Source organism: Pungitius pungitius, chromosome 7 (assembly GCF_949316345.1).
Source record: "Pungitius pungitius chromosome 7, fPunPun2.1, whole genome shotgun sequence".
Lineage (NCBI taxonomy): Eukaryota > Metazoa > Chordata > Actinopteri > Perciformes > Gasterosteidae > Pungitius > Pungitius pungitius.
Genome location: NC_084906.1, coordinates 4,551,304 through 4,573,271, shown reverse-complemented (window position 1 = coordinate 4,573,271; position 21,968 = coordinate 4,551,304). Strand labels below are relative to the sequence as shown.

The following is a 21,968-nucleotide window of genomic DNA, read 5'->3' as shown; positions in this document are numbered from 1 at the left end:
AAAGGTTGCCTACTATATTTTCATTATTTGTATATGACAGTTTTGTGTTATTTCTGCTCTGAAGGGGTTCGTTGTGGCTCTGCTCTACTGTTTTCTAAACGGCGAGGTAGGTAAATATTATATTGTACTTGTCTTGGATGATGGCTAATTTCATTTTAAGTCATATTTCTTTGCATGTCTTACTCAATCAGTCACCGCATTAAGTAAAATGTTGTATTAACACATAAACACATGTTCCAGATTGATTCACAAGCAGTGGACAACCATTTCTAGAGATCTTGTCCCCTACATTTGTTAGAGATTTCTTATGGTACCACCCAACATTCAATAAAATGTAATGATGCAATCCAAACGTACCCAAATATATCACATTGAAACATACACTGATTTTTATTCAATATATAGGACCACCAAAGGACAATAGCAGAAATCTCTAAATATCAAATAATCAAAGTACATGCAGTGAAAGGCACACTGCAAATACAGTTATTCCATCCAGTAATCCATAAGAATCATTTTACAACTTTTTCCTCACCGATGGAGTTGCTTTCAAATGGATAACATAAGCACGGAGTTCTCTGTCCCATTGAAGAGTCATTGTCCCTTGTTTTCAGAGTGGAGAAGTTTATCTCCTTGTTCCTTGTTTTAAACAAGGCCTCATGGGGGTTGTTTTCATGAAGGAAGTGCAATAGAGAAAGTGCCACGTTCACTGTGCTGAGGAAGCTCACCTGGGTTTTTAGTTTTACCATAATTGTTAATGATCACAGTTTAACAGCACATTGACGTTCAGTCTCTGGAAATGAATTCACAAACCTCGGGAAAAGGTGTGCGATCAATGAGTAACCAAAAAGCCACTATTAGTGATCCTTTTCTCCACTTGACCTGACAGTGGTCGATTCCCCCCTCATTTTCCATTCTGACGCCTTAATGTTTGAATAAGAGGAAAGCCTTTGACTTATTCTGTACAATGGCGCCCTCCGGTGAGGCCCTGCAGCAGAGGCCACTAGATCAATGCTGTGCCAAGGAATTGCTATAAAAGTACTATATGTCTATATAATTATTCCAACTGAAATCAGTCCTTGATCATCACATAGCATTTTTTTAAATGTCCAATGTCCAAATGGCACATGAATAGAGAGATATATTATGTTAGGTGACCTAAATTCTTGGCAGGGTTTTCTGACAACTTTGGAAATAAAACAATAACTCACCCTCGCTAAAACCAACCTTGGTTTGTTGTCTAATATTTCTTTCTTGTATTACATTTTTTGTTGTTGCACTTGTCTTTTTATGGACTATTGTGTCCCGAAATAAAGCAGCATAATCAAGCAAAGCATGTGAAAACACCAGTGTGGGTCTGCAGGGAAAAGAATTTTAATTAAACTAATGTTTTTCTAATCAACCTGAAAGTCTATGGTGTGTCATGACGTCTGTAGGTCTACTTATGATATAATAATAATGATAATTGGTGGCATTTGTTTTTTTAATTGTATGACATTGTGTGTGTGATAATTGTGTGTGTTCAGGTGCAGGCAGAGCTGAAGAAGAGGTTTTGGAAGTGGCAGACGCAGAGGTACCTGAGCTACAGCAAACGCCGGCGCACGTTGTTCACTGAAAGCAGCACAGTGACTCAGATCTCCGTCCTGGACAAATCCAGCCCCAAAGATCAGCCGGCCTCCGAGACGCGCCCCCTCGCACACTGCCACGTGTCGGCCGTCTGAGGAGCAGTCGCTGCATCGCGGCGCCTGCCTGCATTTGGACTTTGTCTCTGAGCCGGTGATGCGACCGCAGAGCCCGATCGTTGAATGTTACGGTACATCGTTTCAGTTTAAAAGCTTTGGAGTCACTCCTCCTCCCCCGTAGCCATAACTGCCTGTTTTCCCCCCTTTCAGAAAAAGCACCAATATCAAGTGCACAAAAAATATAAAAAAATGTAAAAGTTTTCATTGCACATATAACAACACGAAGAAACTTTCTCATTTGCAGTTACTTACTTTCTCACAGCACCCATGACTCCATAAGTTTCAACAGTAAAGAGCAATTTGTGGTAGAAAGTGTACATCAATAGTTTAAAGTTTAAACAATACCATGTTATTGTTCCTCTAACTCATTCAGTTTCTTGAGTAACAATCCTTATAAAAGGCAACTTGAATGGAACGTGTCCATATTACCATCATTGTTTCCGTAAGCAACACGTTGCACATCTGGAGCACTAGACTGTAAAATCTATTTATTTGTTTGATTATTGTTCTCATGTCTTTGAGTGAATGTTTGTGTGAAGTGATAGCTCCTCCAGAAAAAAACAATCATAGAAGACCGATTATATGGGATTCAACAATGTGCTTTAAAATAGAAAACTATTATTTTCTATCACACGTGTCAGTTTATGTTAATCTTAAATATTGTAAAATGTGAAGAATATTTGACTGTGTATTCCTTTATTTGTTAGCATAGGTTTAGTAATGCAGGGTCTGAATTCCGATGCTAATGTTAATCGAGAACTTCTTCCCTCTGAGAAACCCTGTTAGGAGACTGGAGACTCCTCTCCAGTTACGGCTTGGGATGTCGTTCTTTCCTTCTATTTAATTGTGACCTTCTGTGTTTTGACTTCGGAGACATTTTACATGTGGACATGTAGTTACGGTGTTATTCAAAGAAGGAAATGCTGTGTTACTTGCCACAAACCGCTACAGTGCCTTTGTCATGCGTAGGACTCACTGCTTCAACATCTGGCTAGAAAAGTCATATATTTAAGATTGTGATACTGCACCATGTACTTGAATCTTTGCTGCGCAGCATAACAGATGTGCTTCGGTGTTGTGTCACATTCAAAAGTGATGACAATTGAAACCATCTTGGAAAAACAAATTGCTTTCATTAAATTTGTAATTGTGCAGCGAGGAAGTGGAGGATGTTGAGCATGTTTTCATATGATGTTTCTTACAGAAAGCTTTCCATGTCATGTCTGGGATTTGCTTTTTAGATTACACCCATTTTTGGCCTTATTTCTATTTTCTTACTCAAGAAAAGATGTGTAAGTTTCTATTGCAGGTCGCAGTTTACTACATGAAGGAACCTTTCTGTTTTCAGTTTGTCCGATGTGAGATCTCAGGAATGGCTGGAAAGACGGAATTTCTTCAAATTGGTTCCAAGAGGGTTGAAATGGATTCTGGTGGTTCAAAGGTTACTGTTAGTTACTACAGGATCTAACGATGAAGTGATGACCTTCTAAAACGTAAACTGACAGCACGACGTGACAATTTGTCGTTCGTTTTTTCACTATTCCACGAAAAGACCAAAACCATTAATATGTCCATCTGTCGATGCTCTCTAGCCTCCCCTGTCTGCGGCTGTCAGACTTTAACATTTTTTTAACAACTGCTGTTAAATTTCTCAAAACTCACTGAAACAAACGAGATTTGTTTCAGTGAGTTTTCTCTGCAGTGGATTAATATACATGTTTTTGTCTAAAAACTCTTCAAAACACATTAGTGGTTAGCACTGTTGCCTTGGGTGATTAATTCACTGCTGCCAATAGTCCCCAATAAATAGACTTTACTGTTGCGTTGACATTTAAAGGGACATGCTGTTCAAGGAAATTATTAAGAAAGAGAATGAAACAAAATTATTTATTTGTGTGTTTTTTTTTTACAGATAACCCAATCAGGTTTGTCACGGTTTGGGTTTGTTTCCTGTTTTATTTTGTAGTTTCCTGCCTCTTGTGTCACTGGGTTAGAGTCACTTCCTGCCTTGTCCTGTCATCCCCTGTGATTGTCTGCCGTGTCCCTGAGTGTTTTCACCTGTGTCCAATCACCTGCACCCCCCCCCCCCCCCCCGCCCCCTGTGCATTAAGGAACGTGTGTCTCTAGTCGCGTCATTGAATGTCTTTCCTGAGAGTCTGTTTGTGAGTTCCTGGTCCTTCTCTGTGTTTGGCACCCAGGCATTTTGATTTTGATTTATTAAAAGTACTTTTTCTCTTCATCTCTGCATTTGAATCCTTCCTTTGGTAACTCCACCACAATCTGACAACAATAAATGAAAGAATAAAGATTAACATCAGCCTTTGTAATATTGACCACATACAGCGACATTGAGCCAACAAGTTAAAAACATTTATTGTCGATACTTCCATAGTGTACAAAAGAAACCCGTTGAATGTGACACTAAGACAAGATCAAATGGAGAACTGTGCAGTGAAAGCGATCCAATTGGAAAAGAGCTCATGAGCAGACAGAAGTAGTCTTTAAGTTACTTTTACATTCAGCCATCACTACACAAACTGCTCAGCCCCATTTTATTTTTTATTTTTTTTCACCTGTAGCTGATTTAAACCCCAGCAGGTAAAATGAAGCACAATACAATTTTAAAAAAAAAACACCATTGAAAAGCAGAAAAAAAGGAGTAACATTTTAAACCAGTATTCTTGTCACGCTATGCAGTAAAAATCATTAAGAACAAAGAAGGTTTAGCAGTTTTTTATGGCACTTTACTTTTCCTCATGTCTACAAAGATCAACAATCAAAGGAAAAGCGTTCAATGTGTCCGGATGGGACTTGAGCTACAATTCAACAAATTGTTCACAGTTAAAACCCACTATTCATGTTCAAGCTTATTAGTTGCCTCATCGTAAACAAGCACTTCTTCACCACTTCGATTCCCTTCACTCTCCTTTGTCTTTACATCTGCCGCCCAAACGAGATCAAAAACGGTTCAACACGCATGCGTCAGCCTACGAGAGCGTCCAGAAGGCATTTCAGGAGGCTTTATACTTTCAGCAAACACGATCACCATTAAGAAAAATCATCTTTTTTTTAAAAATATTAAAACAATCACAGCGTTTTTCACTTTGAACCACAACAGACTCCATTTACAAGGTACAACGTTGGCAGCTTGTTTCTGTCTCGCACATTTAAACTGCAGTTTATTTAGTCACAAAAGGTGGACTACAGCGCCTTAAAAGGACTTTAACTAACTACTTTATAGTTCAGACACTGTAATGAATATTTATCTGTATAATAGTAATAGGAACTTCTTTGTCGGACATCAACATCGTACTGGCAATATAAGGCTCCAACTTCCATATTAACACTAAAGTAAAATAATTAACATATTCATATATATCAACAAAATTATGCTCATGAGATTGTCAAAATGTGTGAAATGAACTCAACATTCAACTGGACCAGAGTGGAGATGGTGCTTGTCTGGCCCTTTCCCAAAACATCACAAGATGAAGCAGGACCACCCGTCTTTGTTTAACTCGGGTGACTACACACAGCACAAATAAGTTGATTTGGTAGTTTGCAGGCCAAGAGCTGTGCTTTTACACTAAAACTATGTAAAACTATGTGTAATATGTGACAACTTTTGGTTGAAAGTGAAGGGTATGGCACATGTATTATTCCAGATTTAAGCATCTACAGTCTATCCCAGTATCGGTGTAGGGACTGAAGTGATGTCAAAGAATCATAGAGTTACCAAGTGGTAACATGCTGAATGTACCTGGGAATTTGGAAGTTAAACTTTCTCTATTGTGCTGTTATTCAGTTATTATTTATGAGTGTCTATAGAGAGCACAATGCACACAGAATCAAAGTCTTATTATCAAAGGTTTTTATGATCACGTTTCAAGGTAAAAATGGAGCTTGGTTACATTTTAATCTAGAAGTACGGCTGTTATTTAGGACACAGTATTCTTTATTTTTAAATTTAATATTTAGAATAAACCTGAAAAAAAGATATTGAATTAAAGTGAATTAAAGTATTAATTAACATTTTGTCAGCTGAAAACAAAACCATATATTAAATTTAGCACATATATTTTGATAATTATCAGTCATATATGGTGTGTATCCAGAAAAGAAAGAACAACAATTTTATAATCAAAGAAATAGTAATTATTTGTTTTAAGGTTCTACTAGTTTTGCAAAAGAGCTCTCTTCTTACATTAATTAGAAAGTAAGTCATATTTGGTTAAAATCATGAATACAGCCTCTTAGAAATATGAATGTGTAGAGCATTATAATGAAAAGTCTCTTATGTTGAGGTACATGAAACTTTTTGCAGTCCAGCAACTAAGAAAAATTAAGCATGTGTCCGAACAAAAATGCAAACTAAAACCAACCAAAATATGTATTTTCTTCTTTCCAATATATACTATTCTGTACATTTTTACATTGCTGCGCTGCTTTATTTTAAACACTATTCGGTTGTATGTTCTGCTCATCTTTTTCAAAGACAAGTTAAAGTACTTTGAAGGCCTCCGGGTTTTAAATACTGATTTAGTCATCTTCATTAAACCACTCATGTGTTTAATCGTATCTTGATTTTTCAAGTTTGTTTGGAAATTACTTAAATCAAAAAAAGTTAAAATACTTATTTTGTGCTTAAAGGCCCTTTTAGAGACACATGTAGAGATGCCTAAAGAAACAAAGCAAACTTAGCCTTTGCTTCTTTTATCTTTTTTTAAATGATCATTTTTTTTCCAAAAAGTGCTGTGCTGTGATATATTATAGTCTACACCTTAACATTGAAACTTCCTGCAGCAGGCTGTTGAAGAGGCTCAGCTTTACAAAGAGAATCAGTATTACAGCGTGTGGCCTCCACAACAGCCCAATACACACTATTCATGAATAAAAAGGAAAGAAAACACCTAGTTAAACACTGAATTCCCACCAAAGAAAGTTTTAAAAAAACCACATGGGCATTAAGTGCCATTTCACGCCTGCAAATGAACTCACTTAAGTCGTTGGTTTATTTTCATTGACATTTCCTGTATTAACGACTGATTAAAAGAGAGAAGTTTGTAGCAAACACCCAAAGACCTTTTGAGGCATCGTCTAACCCAGGGAAGGATTTTTTTTTCTCTCTTTTTTTGGCATTTCACATTAATGTAAAAAATATGGCCTTCTCATAAATACTGCTTTTTTTCAGGTTACATCTGTTAGATGTGAAGATCTAGAAATCTCTTTTCCCAGTTGTCTTGAATAGCCATTATCAGTCTCAGTTCACACAAGAAGGAAAGTCTTGTGCCAGTAGTGTGAAATAATACGGAGCTATCTGAGCATGTTTGGGTACGACATGGGGTCCATAATCTACCAGCTGGGCCATAGCTCTGTCCGTACCAGTGATTTCACGAGTTCAATTTTCAACACTGAATGTGTAAGTGCGAACAATCGCTCTTTAAATGTGAACGTAAAACAACTCATCGGAGGTGTTCTGTGTACATCACGGCGATCAGATGAATGGCAGCGGAGGCTGAAACATCCAAGCACAACAACACTGGACAATACACTTCCCATGATGCAGCGTTTTCGATAGACCCTGCTCGCCTGGTAACTGTCACCTTCTTTCAAAAGTAACACCCTCAGTTTGTAACATAGATTAACAGATTATAATGTGTGGTCTGCAAGCCCAGGCTGAAACACCCGCGATGACATCACTGTGACGTCTTTGGGGGTCACAGCCTGGTAGGAACTCAAGGAGACACGCGAACTGATCTCCATGCGCAAAATCAGTTGCCCCGTTTGAGATATTTACATTGCCCAGTGCTGTCTGTCTGACACTGAGCCCCATCACTTCATGTCCGTATCTAGAAAGGAATACAGTGTGCAGTTAGAGTCTAAAACCCAATTTGAGGCAAGGCTGACACTGGAGGAATAATGCAAACGCTTTCTCAGACGGACTGGAATGATCCCAGTGAGATGGCTGCAGCGATGAACTGGTCTCCTGCTATATACAGTATATACAGACTCTGCAAGTCACAGCCTGACAACACACTACATATACACTCAAACTCCTAATCATGCCCGTCGAAGCCTGAGAGGAGGCTCAGGAGCAGGCGGCCCCAGTTTGTGTTTCGCTCCTGAGCTAGGTCAAAGGTCGGGACACGACCAGGGTCATGATTTGGCACCTGACGTTGAGGTCGGGTCATGTTTTAGGGGTGTGGGGGGGGGGGCGGGTCAGACTGGAGGCCGTTGCGGGTCACTGGAGTCGAGTCGGGTTTCCATGGTGGTTCCGTCCGGGTACGGGTTGGGGTACGGATTGAGGAACGGGTTGGTGAGGCTGGTCATCGGGAGGTCGGTGGGTGCGGCGGGTCGGGCGGTGTCAGGTGCGTGGGCGGCGGCGGCGTCCCCTGCGGTGCCGCTCAGGTGGCCGGGCTCTCGGCCTGCAGGCTGGACATGCGGATCTGCGAGCTGCTCTTGCTGAGGATGGACAGCTGCGTGCCGCCGTTCACCCCACTGCTCGCCAGCGAGGGATGCCGGTGCTTCAGGTCCACAGCAAAGTACCTGTTCACCGTCCAGCTGCGCCATTTCCTCTTGATCTCCGATTGCACCTTGGGGGATATACTTCACAAGGTCATTATTAATGGACCTCGCTGGAAAGAGACAAGCTCACTGTCCTTTAGTCTCATGCCAGCTGTGTATGCACTGTAGCCGAGGCTCAGATTTAGATTTGCACTGAATGGAACACGTTGGTTTGAATACATTTTGCATTTTTAAAAACTAATTTCATGTGCTCACACTCCCAAACTCTTTAAGATTCCATGGATCAGTAAAACTTCAAACTGCTTGACTAATTCATTCAAATACAAAGCCATATTTAAACTGAACATGATGAACTTTGTCGAATACCACGAGTGCATTTTAAAATCCCATCCGAAACGTGCAGAAACACTGTCGGTCAGTAACGTTGTTATTCATGTTTAATCTCTTTGTGCATCACGAAGCTAGACAGCGTCAGTACGAGTGTTTACCTCTCCGTTCAGGAAGCAGTAGAGGACGGCCACGACGAAGCCCTGAGGAGACACAGAGGGCTCAAGCATGAGACAGAAGCACAGAAAGATGTGTCCGTGTGAGCGTAGCGTCGCAGCAGAGTATCCCCATCCTCCTTCCCTTTGTACATTCATTGTTCTAAATGCAGGCCATGGAGGAGAAACGGTCACCTGGAAGGATCCGAGGCCGAGCTCAAACACCAGGCGCTCCCTCTTGCTGACGTTCTCGGGGGAGAAGGCGAACACGGTGTAGTGGATCCCAAACAGGGGGATCAGAAGCAGAGTGGAGCGAGCCAACCTCCTGCAAAGTAACGCACTCGCAATTATGAACGAGACTACACAAAGCGTGTCCTCATTACAACGAGCTCGCACAGCAACCGCAACGGCCCGTTTCAATAAATTCAACAGCGGATTTAGCACAATTAAAAATAGTATTGTTAATAAGTATGTGTGAGGAGTAGGGGTGGATTGATGGGTAAAACGGGTTTATAACCCCAGGAGAAGCATTTTATACTTTATTATTATTATTATTATTTATCTATTTTTAAATTCAGATAATAAATTAAATGCGGGACGGAAAAGGGTCGAACAAAAAGTAAATGCAAACAGACTTACAGGTAAATACTGGATTCATTTCCACCGATATCTGGGGACTGTAACTTTTGGACAAGGATGACGATGATGCCGATGAAGAGCACAAAGTTGATCTGTGGAGACAAAATGTAACGTAAAGACCGTATCTTTTTGGTAATGAACGGATTACTTTGATGTGGCCACACCTGCAACAACAGAGCGGTGACGTACCATTATGGAAGCGAGCACAGGTCCCTTGATCACCCACCAGATGGCGGCGTGGTCGTTCATGTCCCAGCACCTGAAAGAGCCGAGGGGACCGCAGCCCAGTCAGTGCAGGAGCAGACCCCCCCTCCCACATAAAAACACCGATGCCCATAACTCACCCGCTGTCATCAAAGTGCCACCTCAGCACCGCCCAGACGATCACACACACCGTGGGGGTCCCTGTTGTGAGCACAATACGGAGCTCAATTAAGATGTGTCCACTCGTCAAGGGGGGTGAGTCTTTGTGTGCGTCATGTGAAAGTTGTCTCACCCCAGCCAATGATGATGTACCAGTAGAAGTATCTCCTTTCGGGGAAGAAGGTCTCCACCAGCAGGGTGAAGAGGTACAGACCCTCTATGAAGAGCCAAAAGTAGTTTGAGAGGACGCAGTAGTGGAAGAATATCATCACCGCTCGACACTCAAGCTTTGGGGGAAAAAACGCAAAAAGGGAAGAAATGGTTCAATTGATTAAAATAAAGAAACAACCGATGTACAAATGGTCTGCTGCGTGTCGACGTGAGAGCAGTCAGGCCTGCGGGCGTGACTCACAGTGTGTATGAAGCAGTGCTCGCTGTCCTCTTTGGCGTACAGGACGCCATCTTTGATGAAGACGGAAATAGCTCTCAAGATGAACGACACAAATAGGTTCATGTGGATGAAGTTCCTGGTGCAGTGCAGCTTCCTGTAAAACGCACACCGCAACACCCAGAATGCCACGGAACACTTTTTGTTAAAGAAAAGAAGGAGAACGCTCTCTTGTTCTGCTGGAAGTCATCAGTAAGTACGCTGTCGTTCATCACAGTCACACAGTAGTAGCAGAAGGTCGTGGCAGAAGTACTAACATGTGGAGTGATGCTAGTACTAGGAAATAATAGCAGCAGTACTGGTAGTAGCAACAGTAGTGTTAATAGTACTAAAATATATTTTATGACATTAATTGACTGGTCTGCCAGGTCATTTCTCTACTTTTGAGTTAACTAAATTTAGAGCGAAACAATGTTACATGACATCGGGCCACCATCGCCCACATGTTCTGTGTGACACCACCTATTTAACCTTAAAACGTCTAAAAGCAGTACATCTATGAAAAACTAACTAACTAACTACTAACGCCTCACCTGAACCTGCACAGGATGACCATGGCCATGGTGAGGGAGACCAGAGAGGTGCTGTAGCCCACGGTGTACAGAGCCTTCACTGACACATAGTACATGTCCTGAAACACAAGCACAACGCAAACTGAAATGGTTCCTCCTTTTATTGTAGAACGTCTCGTTTCCGCAGCGGCGGACAGCGGTTCACTAACCAGATGAGTGCCGTTCCCTTCCTCGTACAGGCAGGCGTCGATGTAATAAGGGAAGGTCTCTGTCCAGCCGAACTCAGTGCAGTTACGACTCACCTTCCCCACCTCTGTGGGCCACGTAGGAAGGGAACACAGAAATGTGTCATGCTTTTTATTTTCACTGAGCACTTGCATATTTGAAAAAACACGGTAAAATCACCCAGTCAAATAACAAAAACAGGGACTCTACAGAAGATGCTAATGATAAATAAGTGTAAATAACGTTTAGTAACTGACCAAAGTCTTCGTCACTCATGAACTGAGAGAAGAGTTCGGGACAGTTGACTTCGACCACCTCACCGATCCTGGCGGGCTGCCAACACGTCAAGTTGTCCCAAAACCACGGACAGCCTGGGGACACCACAGGTGGACAAACACATGGTGGAGCAGTTTTGGATTATCGAGCGGCATGTGTTTCTTTCGGGGAAGAAGAACCTTGGCCACCTGCAGCGCATTTGTCGTTACTTCAAAATCACAGATCCTTGAAACTGGCATGCGGCGACTGAAATGTCAGCCCCCCACTAGGAACAAATATATATTCTCTTTTTAACTCACATCTTCTTTTTGATGGATGTGTATATGTTGCTGCATCTTTTCATTTCAAATAAAATGGTCGAAAGACATCCGGAAGAGATCAAGTTTTCCAACAAATAAAAGAGAGAAAGGCAAAGGGGCCTTCATATTTTTATGTGTAATGATTGGCTACAGTAGTACATGATATAATATGCTCACGCTAATTTGAAATCCATTTAGATTAGACACAAACATGCAGGTTAGCTGGTTAAAATGGCCGTACGGCATTGGCTTAAACCATGGTAGCCATCAGTAAAGGTCATGCCTGCTCTGTTTCGTGTGAGACTTGATTAACCTTCTGCTGCTGCTGCTGCTGCTGCAACCCAACTTCAGTAGTGTGTTTAACTGCAACGAAAATAGAATGGTGAGAAAGACAGCGCTGGTTCGCTGTGCTTGTACAACACAGTCAGGTCAGCACGCTAACCATGTCTAATGCAGTAGTTTCATGGTGTAATCACGAGTCCTGCGATGAACTCTTTGGGACTGAAGATCCAACAATCCTTGTTCACGGTTTCAGCTTCAAAATTACATCCCCAACCGTAGAGGCTTCATTTTACACCTTGTTGCTCTGTTTTTGGAGGACCTTCTCAACAAGGTCAGGAAGGAGAATTGACACAAAGCCTCTGCCTCAGTTGGATCGAGCCTTCATCCATCACCCAGAGAGGCGCCTGTCACTCACGGTCTCCGATCAACCCTCGTTTGAAGGATCATCATTGTGAGATGCGGTCGACTAAAGCCTCAGTCCCTCCCTCGCTGAGGTTTCAAATATGAGAAGGATTTGCTCGGCCCTGTTATTTATGCTTCGAGTTAAGTCTTTCTAAAAGTATCTCCGTGCAGAAAAGCAGGTCACAACAGAATCAGTCACAGAAGCGCTAGCAGAAAGCCTACCGAATTCTGGATCATTCCCAGGATCGTGCGAGGCTATCATTTCCATGCATTTCTCCTGCTCCATCTTGATCACACAGTTAGAGGGCGCCTGTTGTCTCGAATCCTGGGAAACCACATGAACACACACACACACACACACACACACATAGAGAGGAAAAGATTAGAACGCAGAAGAAGGGCCCAAAGGTAAAATAGATAAGGCTGCTTCATTAGCTTCACCATGCAGTTCACACCACAATGTGGGAGAGGTCTCAGCTCTGGGATCTGTTTAATCACTCAACCAATTAAACAAACCATTTCAGGGTTTATGGCCACCTCCCTGGGCTTACTGAACCAGCAGAGGGGCATCGCTGTAAGGGAGACAGGGCAGGGGGGGAGAAGACGAAAAAAGTGTCCCTCCATTTTTGGCGTCAGACCGAGAGACGTCGCGTAGCGGCTTCACGAGGTGGAGCAGAATGAGCAGTTGAGGATTCATCCGCTGACGTCAGCAGCACAGCGGCACCCGCTCAGAGATCGGCAGAGTGATAAAGACGCGGGGGCTTCGGGGGCCCCGTGTGGAACAGGTGTCTAATGTGTCTAAGGTGTCGAATCTGGCCAATGATGTATGTGCAGCAGCAGCGTGTCTGCGTGGGTGCAGCTTGAAAGCACAGTGAGGATTTTTTCTCTGGATCTGAGTGTGTTCATGGTCAGTCGGTAAAAGTCATATCATTCGGTTTGGAAGAAAACATATTGTCGATATTGCTGTTAAGGCATCTGCTCGGGTTGAAGTGGGGTGCAGCTCCTTTCATTTCAACGTGTGTCAGTCATTTGTCCTTTTCCTTCACAGGTGAACCAACTCCACCGAGAGAAGGCCTTCGGGTGAAATGAGTGGGAGGAGGCAGAGTAAAATGGTGAGAAAATAAAATACTTGGCTCGTTGTTGAAGTATGATGTTGAAACTTGATTTTGTGTTTTAGATTTAGGCTAAACAGAGTTGAGAGCATTTATTACTCATAAATAAATATATATACGACCCCAGGATGAAAGACTGGGTGGATACATATCCACACACTTTCGTCCTGGGGTTCGTGTCATTATCTTTTCGTGGTTGTATATGAAAGTACTTCATTCTTAGGCACTGAATGCTGCCAGCGAGCACGGATTGTTGATGCAGCTCAAGTGTGTATGAAGTTAACTTGTTGGGTTGCTGATTTATGGGTGGGAGCAGCAGCAGAGCCAGCACACACTGTGTGTATCTTGCAAGGTTTTGAGAGCAGTTTCCGGGTTTATTTCTTAGATGTTTAATCTCCTGCGACTAATTATAGTGTATCTTTCTGCCCTAAATAAATCCACAATACTTAACTAAGTCAAGCTGTGTACAGCCAGGATGCTGCCAGGATTCACACCACATGTACATGAGCGTGATCAAATGTGAATCTGTTTCATTGAAAATTTAAAACCAGTTAGACTACTTAACTCCATTATTTTATGCTGTGGCATTAAATGATACTTCAATTTCATTCTGTTGGGAATATTCTCAGTAAATGAGAGTAATTTGCTATGGGTTTTCTTGCAGTGTTTAGAATTGAAAAACAATATATTTTCATTGGTCAAACAACAGCAGCAATTACGTGATTCCAGCTTCAAATAGACCACAAGAATTTGGGGTCTAAATCTATGAAAATTATTCAAAGTAAATTCATCTCCTTTAAATCCCAATGTTCTATTGAAATTCAAGCTGGAGTTAGGAGCTTAAAGCGTACTTACAGAGCACTGACCCTGGGGGACGCCTACACACGGTGAGTCATCAGCTCGCAGATCTGTTGATAACTGGCTTAACTCTGCACATTCTGCAGTATTCAGCACCATTTTCAAGTGCTTTATTTGTCTTATTTAAGTGTCTTATTTCCAAAGCACAACATTCATGTTGTTTCCACCCAATATTCTCCACAGGGACTGATTTCCTACTCGTTTATTGAGTCTTCTATAATCACATCTGCACTGATTAACCCAATCATCTGTATTATTTGAAAATACGTTCAATTTAAACACAAAGCATAACTTGTCCAAGAGGTTAGTTGAGTAATTTAGAGACATTTTTAGAGATATTTTAATTTAGAGTATATTCTCACAGCTACATTGACAACTTGCTGCTTTCATCCACCATTTTCCCTCGAGCTCATCCCTCAGTTTCTCAGAAAACACTTCAGCTCAAGGTTGATGACTCACATTTAACAACAGTAATAAAAGCTTGCTTTCCTCACAGCTTTTAATGGAAAGGAGAGTGGAGAAGAGGAGAAGAGGAGAGGAGGAGAGGAGGAGAGGAGAGAATATGGAGATTTAACAGACAGGAATAATGTTGAATAAACAATGAATAAGTGATGAGCGCCCATCCTTATCCACACACACCGATCATCAATTATTGATGCAGACACTCCATCCGCTGACTCCAACTATGGGAACGACTTGAAGTGCACCAACATCAGGATTCGACACCTGTTTGCTGAATTTATTCATGCAAAGCTCCACCTGTCGCCGTGTCTGCTTGCATGATTACTCACACACAGAAACTCGACGTAGAGTAGACATGTTGTCCTTTGAAAAGTACAAGAAAAAGAAAGAAAAACAATTCAAAAAAGGAACTCACCCAGGGTAAGAGGAGGAAGAGGAGGGTGAGGATCAGCGGGTTGACGTTGGCCGAACACATGTTGTGTTTCTTAATTTCTTCCCAACATAAAGTTGTGAGGTGGACGAAACAGGACGTCAGCTGACCTTCACACCTGAAAAACACAAGAGTTTGGGACATCAAGACAGTTTGTTCACGTTGTGTCTCCATAGTAGTATTAATAATATTAGAGTTCTTTCATAAAAGCTCTTTTCAAGTGTGTATATAAATCTCAACAACCTTAAGAGCACTCTGAGGAAGTTCTAACAGTTGAAATGTTTATAAAATCACCATCTATTTCTGGGTCTGTCTGGGTTCAGCTCGTTAGTTTACCTTCTGCTTTGCTCTTAAGCCTTATTTTACTCTTTGGTTTTTAACATGCTTCAAACAAAACACTTGTTGCATCTTTTGGGAAATGCAGGTTTCAAATGTTAGTTCATGAGATGAAAAGTTTGTGTCTGCAAACCCCCCCCCCCCCCCCCCCTTGTTGGCTGACCCTCTTGTATTCCCCATTAATGTTTTGGGGATATCCTGCAACCAATCCACTGAGGAGACAAACAGATCACCCTACTTCCAGCTTGTCAAACATGATTTATTTTGCAGATTTTTCTTCTTTCTTCAAAATAAATATCTGCATCTTGGACCCTTGGTTGGGTTTAAATATGTCCCTTTGGGTTAGGAGAAAGCTATTTGACATGGTAGTGACTAAAAGGGCAGATAAAGGAAATCAGTATGAGCCCATGTGCTTGCATCTCATCGATGAAGCCTGACTCTGCAGGCCCGGGGGGGGGGGGGGGGGGGGGGTTCACATGAGTGAAGCCAAGTAGCAGGACTGAGCAGTCAGGCCTTGTCCCATAGGGAGAGCTTGGCAGCTTGGCATTCCTACTTTACCAAAACCCTGCCAGCAGCAAGCCCCTCCCCCTGCCGTTGTCAGGAGCAACAGCTGAGAGAGCTGCTGAGTTTGGATCTGAACCACGTGGACCTGAACTTCCTTCTGCTCCCTCTTCTGCTCTACTGTAAATAGATTCACATTTCATCATGTGCTTCAGTTTTAACATGATGCCAGACATTGAATCCTCATTGAAATGAAACTCAACGCAGATTTCAATAAGTTCCGCTATAGAAAAAAAACTGATTTCGACATTCAAAATGTGCACATTTGATTTGAGTCCTGCATGCTGAATATTAATGCCTTACCAGCCCACACAGAGAGAACCTTCATTCATATTTTTGCGAGAATGAGTCACAAAAGGACACACACAGGCAAACCAAAAAGAAAAATAACAAGACACGACGTGAATGGGAGTCTGCAGCTTTGCCAAGGCCACCATAATGGCTGCTGATGCCATTCGGGAGAAAAGCTTTCACGAGGAGTGCTCGAGCACAAACTGCCACTAATTCATTTCTAAGGAAAAGAAAAGATACCCCACATAAAGACACTGATGGTATCTCACCCTGCCACAGTCAGAAATGTCTCAGTATGTGTGTGTCTGTGTGCGTCTGTGTGCGTGTGTCAAGAGATCAAGAAGAAAAGAGCAAGATCAACTATCTGCGAAGCACTCACATTGGTGGTCTACAATGAGTGATTTAACACTTACATTTACAGTTGGGCCCTTGATGCAGAGCCACATTCGCTTTCTGTTCAGCGCACTCACCGCACATTTCAGAGCGAGAAGGGAAGTGATGTTATTTACCCAAAGATCTTGTGTGTATTATTTGTGACAGAGTGTTGTGTGGAGGGCAAATCTGGGGTTCCTCTGCTCAGTCATGTGGAGCAAAAAAAACAGAAAGTTGTGTAGAGTGAACAGCTGGTAGCGATCAGTAACAGTTGTAAAGAGTAAATCAAGACATTTTCTTTTAATATATAAAAATTATATATATATACGCTAATCAAAGGTTAAATTAACACATTAAAAATGGCTTGTTGTAGTACTCTTTAGTGATGCACGGATCAGTGAATGGGAGATAAGAGATCTGCAGAGAGTGGTGCTGTAGTGAACAAGCTCTAACAACTCTGACACTGAGCTCTGCAAATCCATCACTTTATTACTGCTTTGACACACTCAGTGATCCAAATTCATTAAGCAGATAAATGTAATGTTTAATATTGTAATGTGTAATATTTTTTTCTGAAGGTAAAATCCTTAACTTTGATTAAATTACCAAAACCAACTGATATGCTAAGACATTTGGGCCTATTAGGGTCTTGGGGCCTAGGGCCTTGGCCTCACATGAAGGTAGACCTAGACGGACGTGTGGGTTGTGGTCAGTAAACACAATGGATTTCAGGTTCCTCTTGCTATATTTGCAGGTTTCCAACATTGGGTCCACTATTTTCCTATCTTCTTCTTGGACATACAGTATGCTTACTTCCTGGCTCTTTACATTTTCTGAGGTTCAGAACACGAAATAAGAAACTTACGTGCAGAGAACAGGGAGCCTAAATAAAATAATGAGTGGTGATTGAGAGGGATCATTTTCATTTGAGTCTTTCCATCTCAGAAAGGTTTGGGAACCACTGGGTTGGGGTTAAGGGTCAAGGGTCAAAGGTTGGTGCCAGGCATTAAGTCAAGGTTTGGGTATTGGGCAGGGGAGTAGATAATGTTAGCAGGGCTCATTGCAAAGACAGGACTACAGGAATGTGTTTATATATGTGTGTGTGTGTGTGTGTGGGAGGGGGGGGGGGGGGGGGCACTGCAGCTGCTGAGGACTGTTCTCCCCGAGCTGTAATCAGTGGCTTAATGATTCTCAGCGGCTTTCATGTTGAACACTGTCAGCTCGAGCGTGTGTAATGTTTGATGCTCCGTCTGACGAGCACACATGCACAGCCGAGCGGGATTTTAGCTTCATGATAGCATTAAAAGATATTCCTTGCAAAGTTTCACCCAAGAGAGGGTGGAGAATAGCTGAAAAAGGAACTGAAAAAGGAAGGAATTGCTTGGGAATGTGCGGATTGTTTGTGTTAAGAGAAAACAGTTCCTCTTGGGAGAAGAAGTAGTGGGAACGAGTGGGAACAGAGGACAGACGGTCTTTTCCTAATGATCACACCTACAATGCTGAAGCACTGATGAGAAAAAGTCTTCGTGTTTGCTTGTGGACACTGGGGGCAGTTTTCGGTCTGGTTAGGCTTTCACAGCTGTTGTGGCCCGGAGCATGAAGGCATGCACTGGCTTATCCCCCCTCGACTCACTAACAGACCCTTAACCCCAAACTCGTCTTCTCTCTCTACTTCTCATCTTCCCATCAGCATTGCCGTCTTGTTTTTTCAGAAGAAAATGTAGAAAACTAGAGAAATGTATCAAGAATGAGCATCAGCTAATGTTTTAATCCAGCGTCTAATTCCCACAGAATCGAGTAATGAAGAGTCACTCATGTCTCCAGCTCTATATTTAGCCCAAAGAATTACGGGAGGAATTAATTTACACAGACATGACTTAGCCTTCATTATTTTGGGGATAGGAGAGAGAAGTACACTTCTCGCAGAGAGAGAAGGAGGACAAGAGGAATGGAGAGAGTATTAAAACTGGCCTGGTTTCGTCCATTTTTCACACAATTCACTGGGGGGGGGGTTGCATGGTCACGGGACAGAGGCAAGGACACGTTAGAACAAAGACACAGTTGAAACAATATCTCAAATCATCCTGACTGACATGCTAGAACTTGCCGGATTCCCTCCACAACAAACCGGGAACGACGGAAATAACCAAAAGTCATATTTTACCAGGGAAGTTGTGTAAGATCTTGAAAAAGACACAGTCCATACAATAAAGCATGCTGAACGTGTGCTTGCTTGTTCAATATCAAGACTGAGTACAGTGTGTCCACACAGAGCATCCTGCCGGGTTCCCAATAAAACACCCCAAAAGTGTGACAGATCAGAACAGGTCAGAAAGGCGGTTCTCAGGGTGAGCAAAGTAAACACACCCAGGTCGTTTGAAATAATATGATACATGACAAAGGATTTTTCCCGGGATGAATAAAATAAATACACAGTGACAAGTACACAGATATTTCTTGCTTTAAAGCTGGATGTTGGATTTAATTTAATGGAACAAGCCAGAACTAAAGCGTTGGCTGAGTGGCCTCCTTAGAAATTAGAAAGTGGACAGGGTTCCCTGAATTCTCTCCTTTTCCTGTTCTCTTTTCCTTCCTCTTCATCCTCTCTTTCCAGTTCATTCGTTCTTCTTTGTGTGCAGAGTGGGTTTATATACTTACTTTGGGTACTACAGCTAGCCCTTTTAATCTTAATGATCATTTAATACGTTATCTGTGGCTCCTCCCTTCATTTTCGATACATTTTGAATGTTTATGAAAGTATGTAGCGTGCTATCTGTGCATTTAAAAATGTCTAATGAATGTCAGTCCCAGGACCTCTGGTTTCCAACATGAGCTGGGGAGTAGTGAAACCAAATTGTCTCCTACTTGGCTGAACCACGCTGCTTAATGCCAGAATCAACTGACCGAATGATCTCTTTTGAGTATTCAGACTGCTGTACAAGTCAAAGATTACCGGCAGCAGGTTTTCACATTGCATGACTTGTAACCAGATTTAAAAATGTATGCAGAATAAAACATCTTTCTGATTTTTATTGCTTCATTTGAAACGTTACGGTAAAATAATAAAAGCTGTTTCCCTCCGTACGGCACACTTCTTCTATGCAAGGCCATGATCCTGTCCAACTTCCTAAAGCAACCAGATAAATAAAAGATACATCATTATTCGTATTATCATCTTTGCATTGCCCATATGTATACTTATGGAAGCAAGGAGACCACAGATGACATTATTAACACAAAGGATTAAGTGTCCCAGTAAACCATGCCAGCATACGCAATACCAGAGTCCCTGAACTGGTAAAGAGAAACAGAATGAAGTCATTAGTAATGTGATAAAAGGACACCTGTGCCTTTGGGGCCATGTGCCAATGAGCACACGCAGTGGTTAAACGGACCAGAGGGGGAACATCGAGGGAACTTTGCACTGTGCGGTCCCAAAACACATTTAGACATCCAGATATCAATATACATATCACTCCAAATATGCAGTTTTGCACAATGTCCTTTTGTAACCAGCATGTATGTGTCAGTCACAGTCTCATGCATGACAACATCTTTGTATGTGTCACGGTTTGGTCCCTCTTCCTGTTTTAGTTTGAAGTTTCATGTTCTTTGTGGTCCTGGGTTAACTTCACTTCCTGCCTTGTCTTGTGATTGCGTGATTGTCTCCACCTTTGTCCAATCACCTGCACCTCCCTTGTGTATTTAAGCCCTGTGTGCCTGTTGTCCTTTGTCGCGTCATTGTCTAATGTCCCTCGTCGTTGGAGCACGTCTTTGGTTTGTTTAGGAATAAAGAGCACTTTGATTGGAAAAACTCTGCGCTTGGGTCCTCACTGCAACCTGCCCCAGCCCGAGTGTGACAGCATGAATATTGCAAATGTTTTTACAAAGATTTTAGCAGCTGCTTGTTCATGACATGTTGCGGACACGGTTTGTTAAGCAAATCTAAACAGGAATCTGCTGCTTGCCTCATAGTGACCCAGCTGGGAACTGCAAATTGAAACAAAAACATTTCAAACATAGTTTTCTTTTTTGATTAATCTGTTCAGTTATTCAAAGAGCTAAAACAGCCATCCAGGGAGAGCATGGATCTCATTGTTATTCTTTTACAAAACCATGCTTTAAACCAGCGGTCAAAATGTATGGTTCATGGGTCGCTCATTCATCGGTCCTAATGAATGTGGCTGTAGCTGAGCACTAATAGTCTTAGGAACTCGGATCTTGAATCCTTAAATGCTTTCCAGGCCTGCTACAATGCATGCATTGAAGGATGAATGAAATATAAGACCATATATATTGGCAGCCTATTACCGTCATTAGTGCCCACGAGTTCAAACATTATTTCAGTAACCACCCAGACTTGAAAAAGGCAGAGCCTCCTCATGCATGTAAACGAGCTGCTTTCTACTCTATATTACAATGTGTAACTGTAATCACACGCTGGATGCTGCAGCAATTGTGCAAACTGTGCCCCACAAGAAGGCACCCCCCCCCCCCCTCCTCTGAGCCACGGTAACGCCGCAAGATTCCGGCAAGCTGATTTCAATTCACCTCGCAGACAGCCAGTCCACACATCCACGTCCGTGCAAAATCGAATCGAGGAAATCAACACACTGCAATTCTAATTCATGCGTTTTTGCAAAATCTTACCATTGTATCGATATTCCTCCAAAATACAACTCTGTGGATCGTCCGGGCCGATGAAACGCTGCGCCCTCGGCAGGGGACAAATCAACCCTCACAGGGCTGCGGAGGGACAAGCCTCATGGGTGGCTCCAGGCGGCACAAGTTCCACCCGAAATGCAGTTCGTACGAAAGGTTGGGGACTTCCAATCGGGACCAACGCGCTGCGACTTTGTGTTTGCCTTCAGATTTTCCAAACAGTGCGCGATGAGGGTGGAATGGAAGCTGCTCCCTTCGCCCTCCACAGAAGAATGCACCGCGAATTTCTCCCCCTCTACCTCTCCTTCCCTCTCTCTCTCTCTCTCTCTCTCTCTCTCTCTCTTTTTAGCGCACACACACCCTAACACAGGCTGTCACTGCACACTGACACATGCACGATTCAACACAGAAAATGATGTGTGTGTATGGAACAGCAAGGACGGCGTGTGTGTGTGTGTGGGGGGGGGGGGGTGCGTGCGCTTGAATACGTGTCTGCATGGTGTTAGTGTTAGAGGTGTAATGGTTTACCAGATATAACCAGAGATCAGGACCAAGGACAGCGGCCATCATACCTTTTATCAAATTATGATAGCATTAAGTACGTAGTGTGATGCATCCGAGTTCATGAGTAACATCTAATATCAAGGCACTGTTTTGTGGGTCCAGCAAAGCTAGAGAGACACTTTACA

At 42.4% G+C, this 21,968-nt stretch overlaps 2 protein-coding genes across 3 annotated transcripts in view; one reads left to right on the top strand and one right to left on the bottom strand.

Moving 5' to 3' along the window:
- ghrhrb (growth hormone releasing hormone receptor b) overlaps positions 1-3,981 on the top strand; it is a 28,809-nt gene extending 24,828 nt beyond the window's left edge. Inside the window, exons 12-13 of the mRNA XM_037470182.2 lie at positions 65-106; positions 1,527-3,981. Of these exons, the coding sequence (XP_037326079.2) occupies positions 65-106; positions 1,527-1,721 (237 nt within the window). The 3' untranslated portion in view covers positions 1,722-3,981. The remainder of the gene's footprint in view (positions 1-64; positions 107-1,526) is intronic.
- Positions 3,982-4,090: 109 nt separating this feature from the next.
- On the bottom strand, positions 4,091-21,681 carry adcyap1r1b (adenylate cyclase activating polypeptide 1b (pituitary) receptor type I). Of its 2 annotated transcripts, none has more exons than XM_037469697.2 (14): positions 21,268-21,681; positions 15,043-15,175; positions 12,418-12,520; positions 11,194-11,307; positions 10,921-11,024; positions 10,733-10,830; positions 10,164-10,296; positions 9,885-10,038; positions 9,733-9,793; positions 9,578-9,647; positions 9,389-9,480; positions 8,945-9,074; positions 8,756-8,797; positions 4,091-8,348 (listed from the first exon to the last, which is right to left on the bottom strand). In XM_037469697.2, the coding sequence occupies exons 2-14, from the start codon at positions 15,100-15,102 to the stop codon at positions 7,962-7,964; spliced, it is 1,548 nt and encodes a 515-aa protein (XP_037325594.2). In that variant the 5' UTR covers positions 15,103-15,175; positions 21,268-21,681; the 3' UTR covers positions 4,091-7,961. The 2 variants fall into 2 exon arrangements, with proteins under 2 accessions (XP_037325594.2, XP_037325595.1); XM_037469698.2 differs by having other exon boundaries at positions 8,020-8,335; positions 21,268-21,677.
- Between the last annotated feature and the right edge of the window lie 287 nt (positions 21,682-21,968).

Excerpts from the sequence above, each read along its gene's own strand:
- adcyap1r1b (XM_037469697.2), bottom strand. The coding sequence starts at position 15,102 with ATGTGTTCGGCCAACGTCAACCCGCTGATCCTCACCCTCCTCTTCCTC. Across the intron at positions 9,794-9,884 it reads GTACATCATCATTGGCTGGG|GGACCCCCACGGTGTGTGTG; the intron begins GTGAGACAACTT and ends TGCTCACAACAG. Across the intron at positions 9,481-9,577 it reads CTGTGCTCGCTTCCATAATG|ATCAACTTTGTGCTCTTCAT; the intron begins GTACGTCACCGC and ends TTGTCTCCACAG.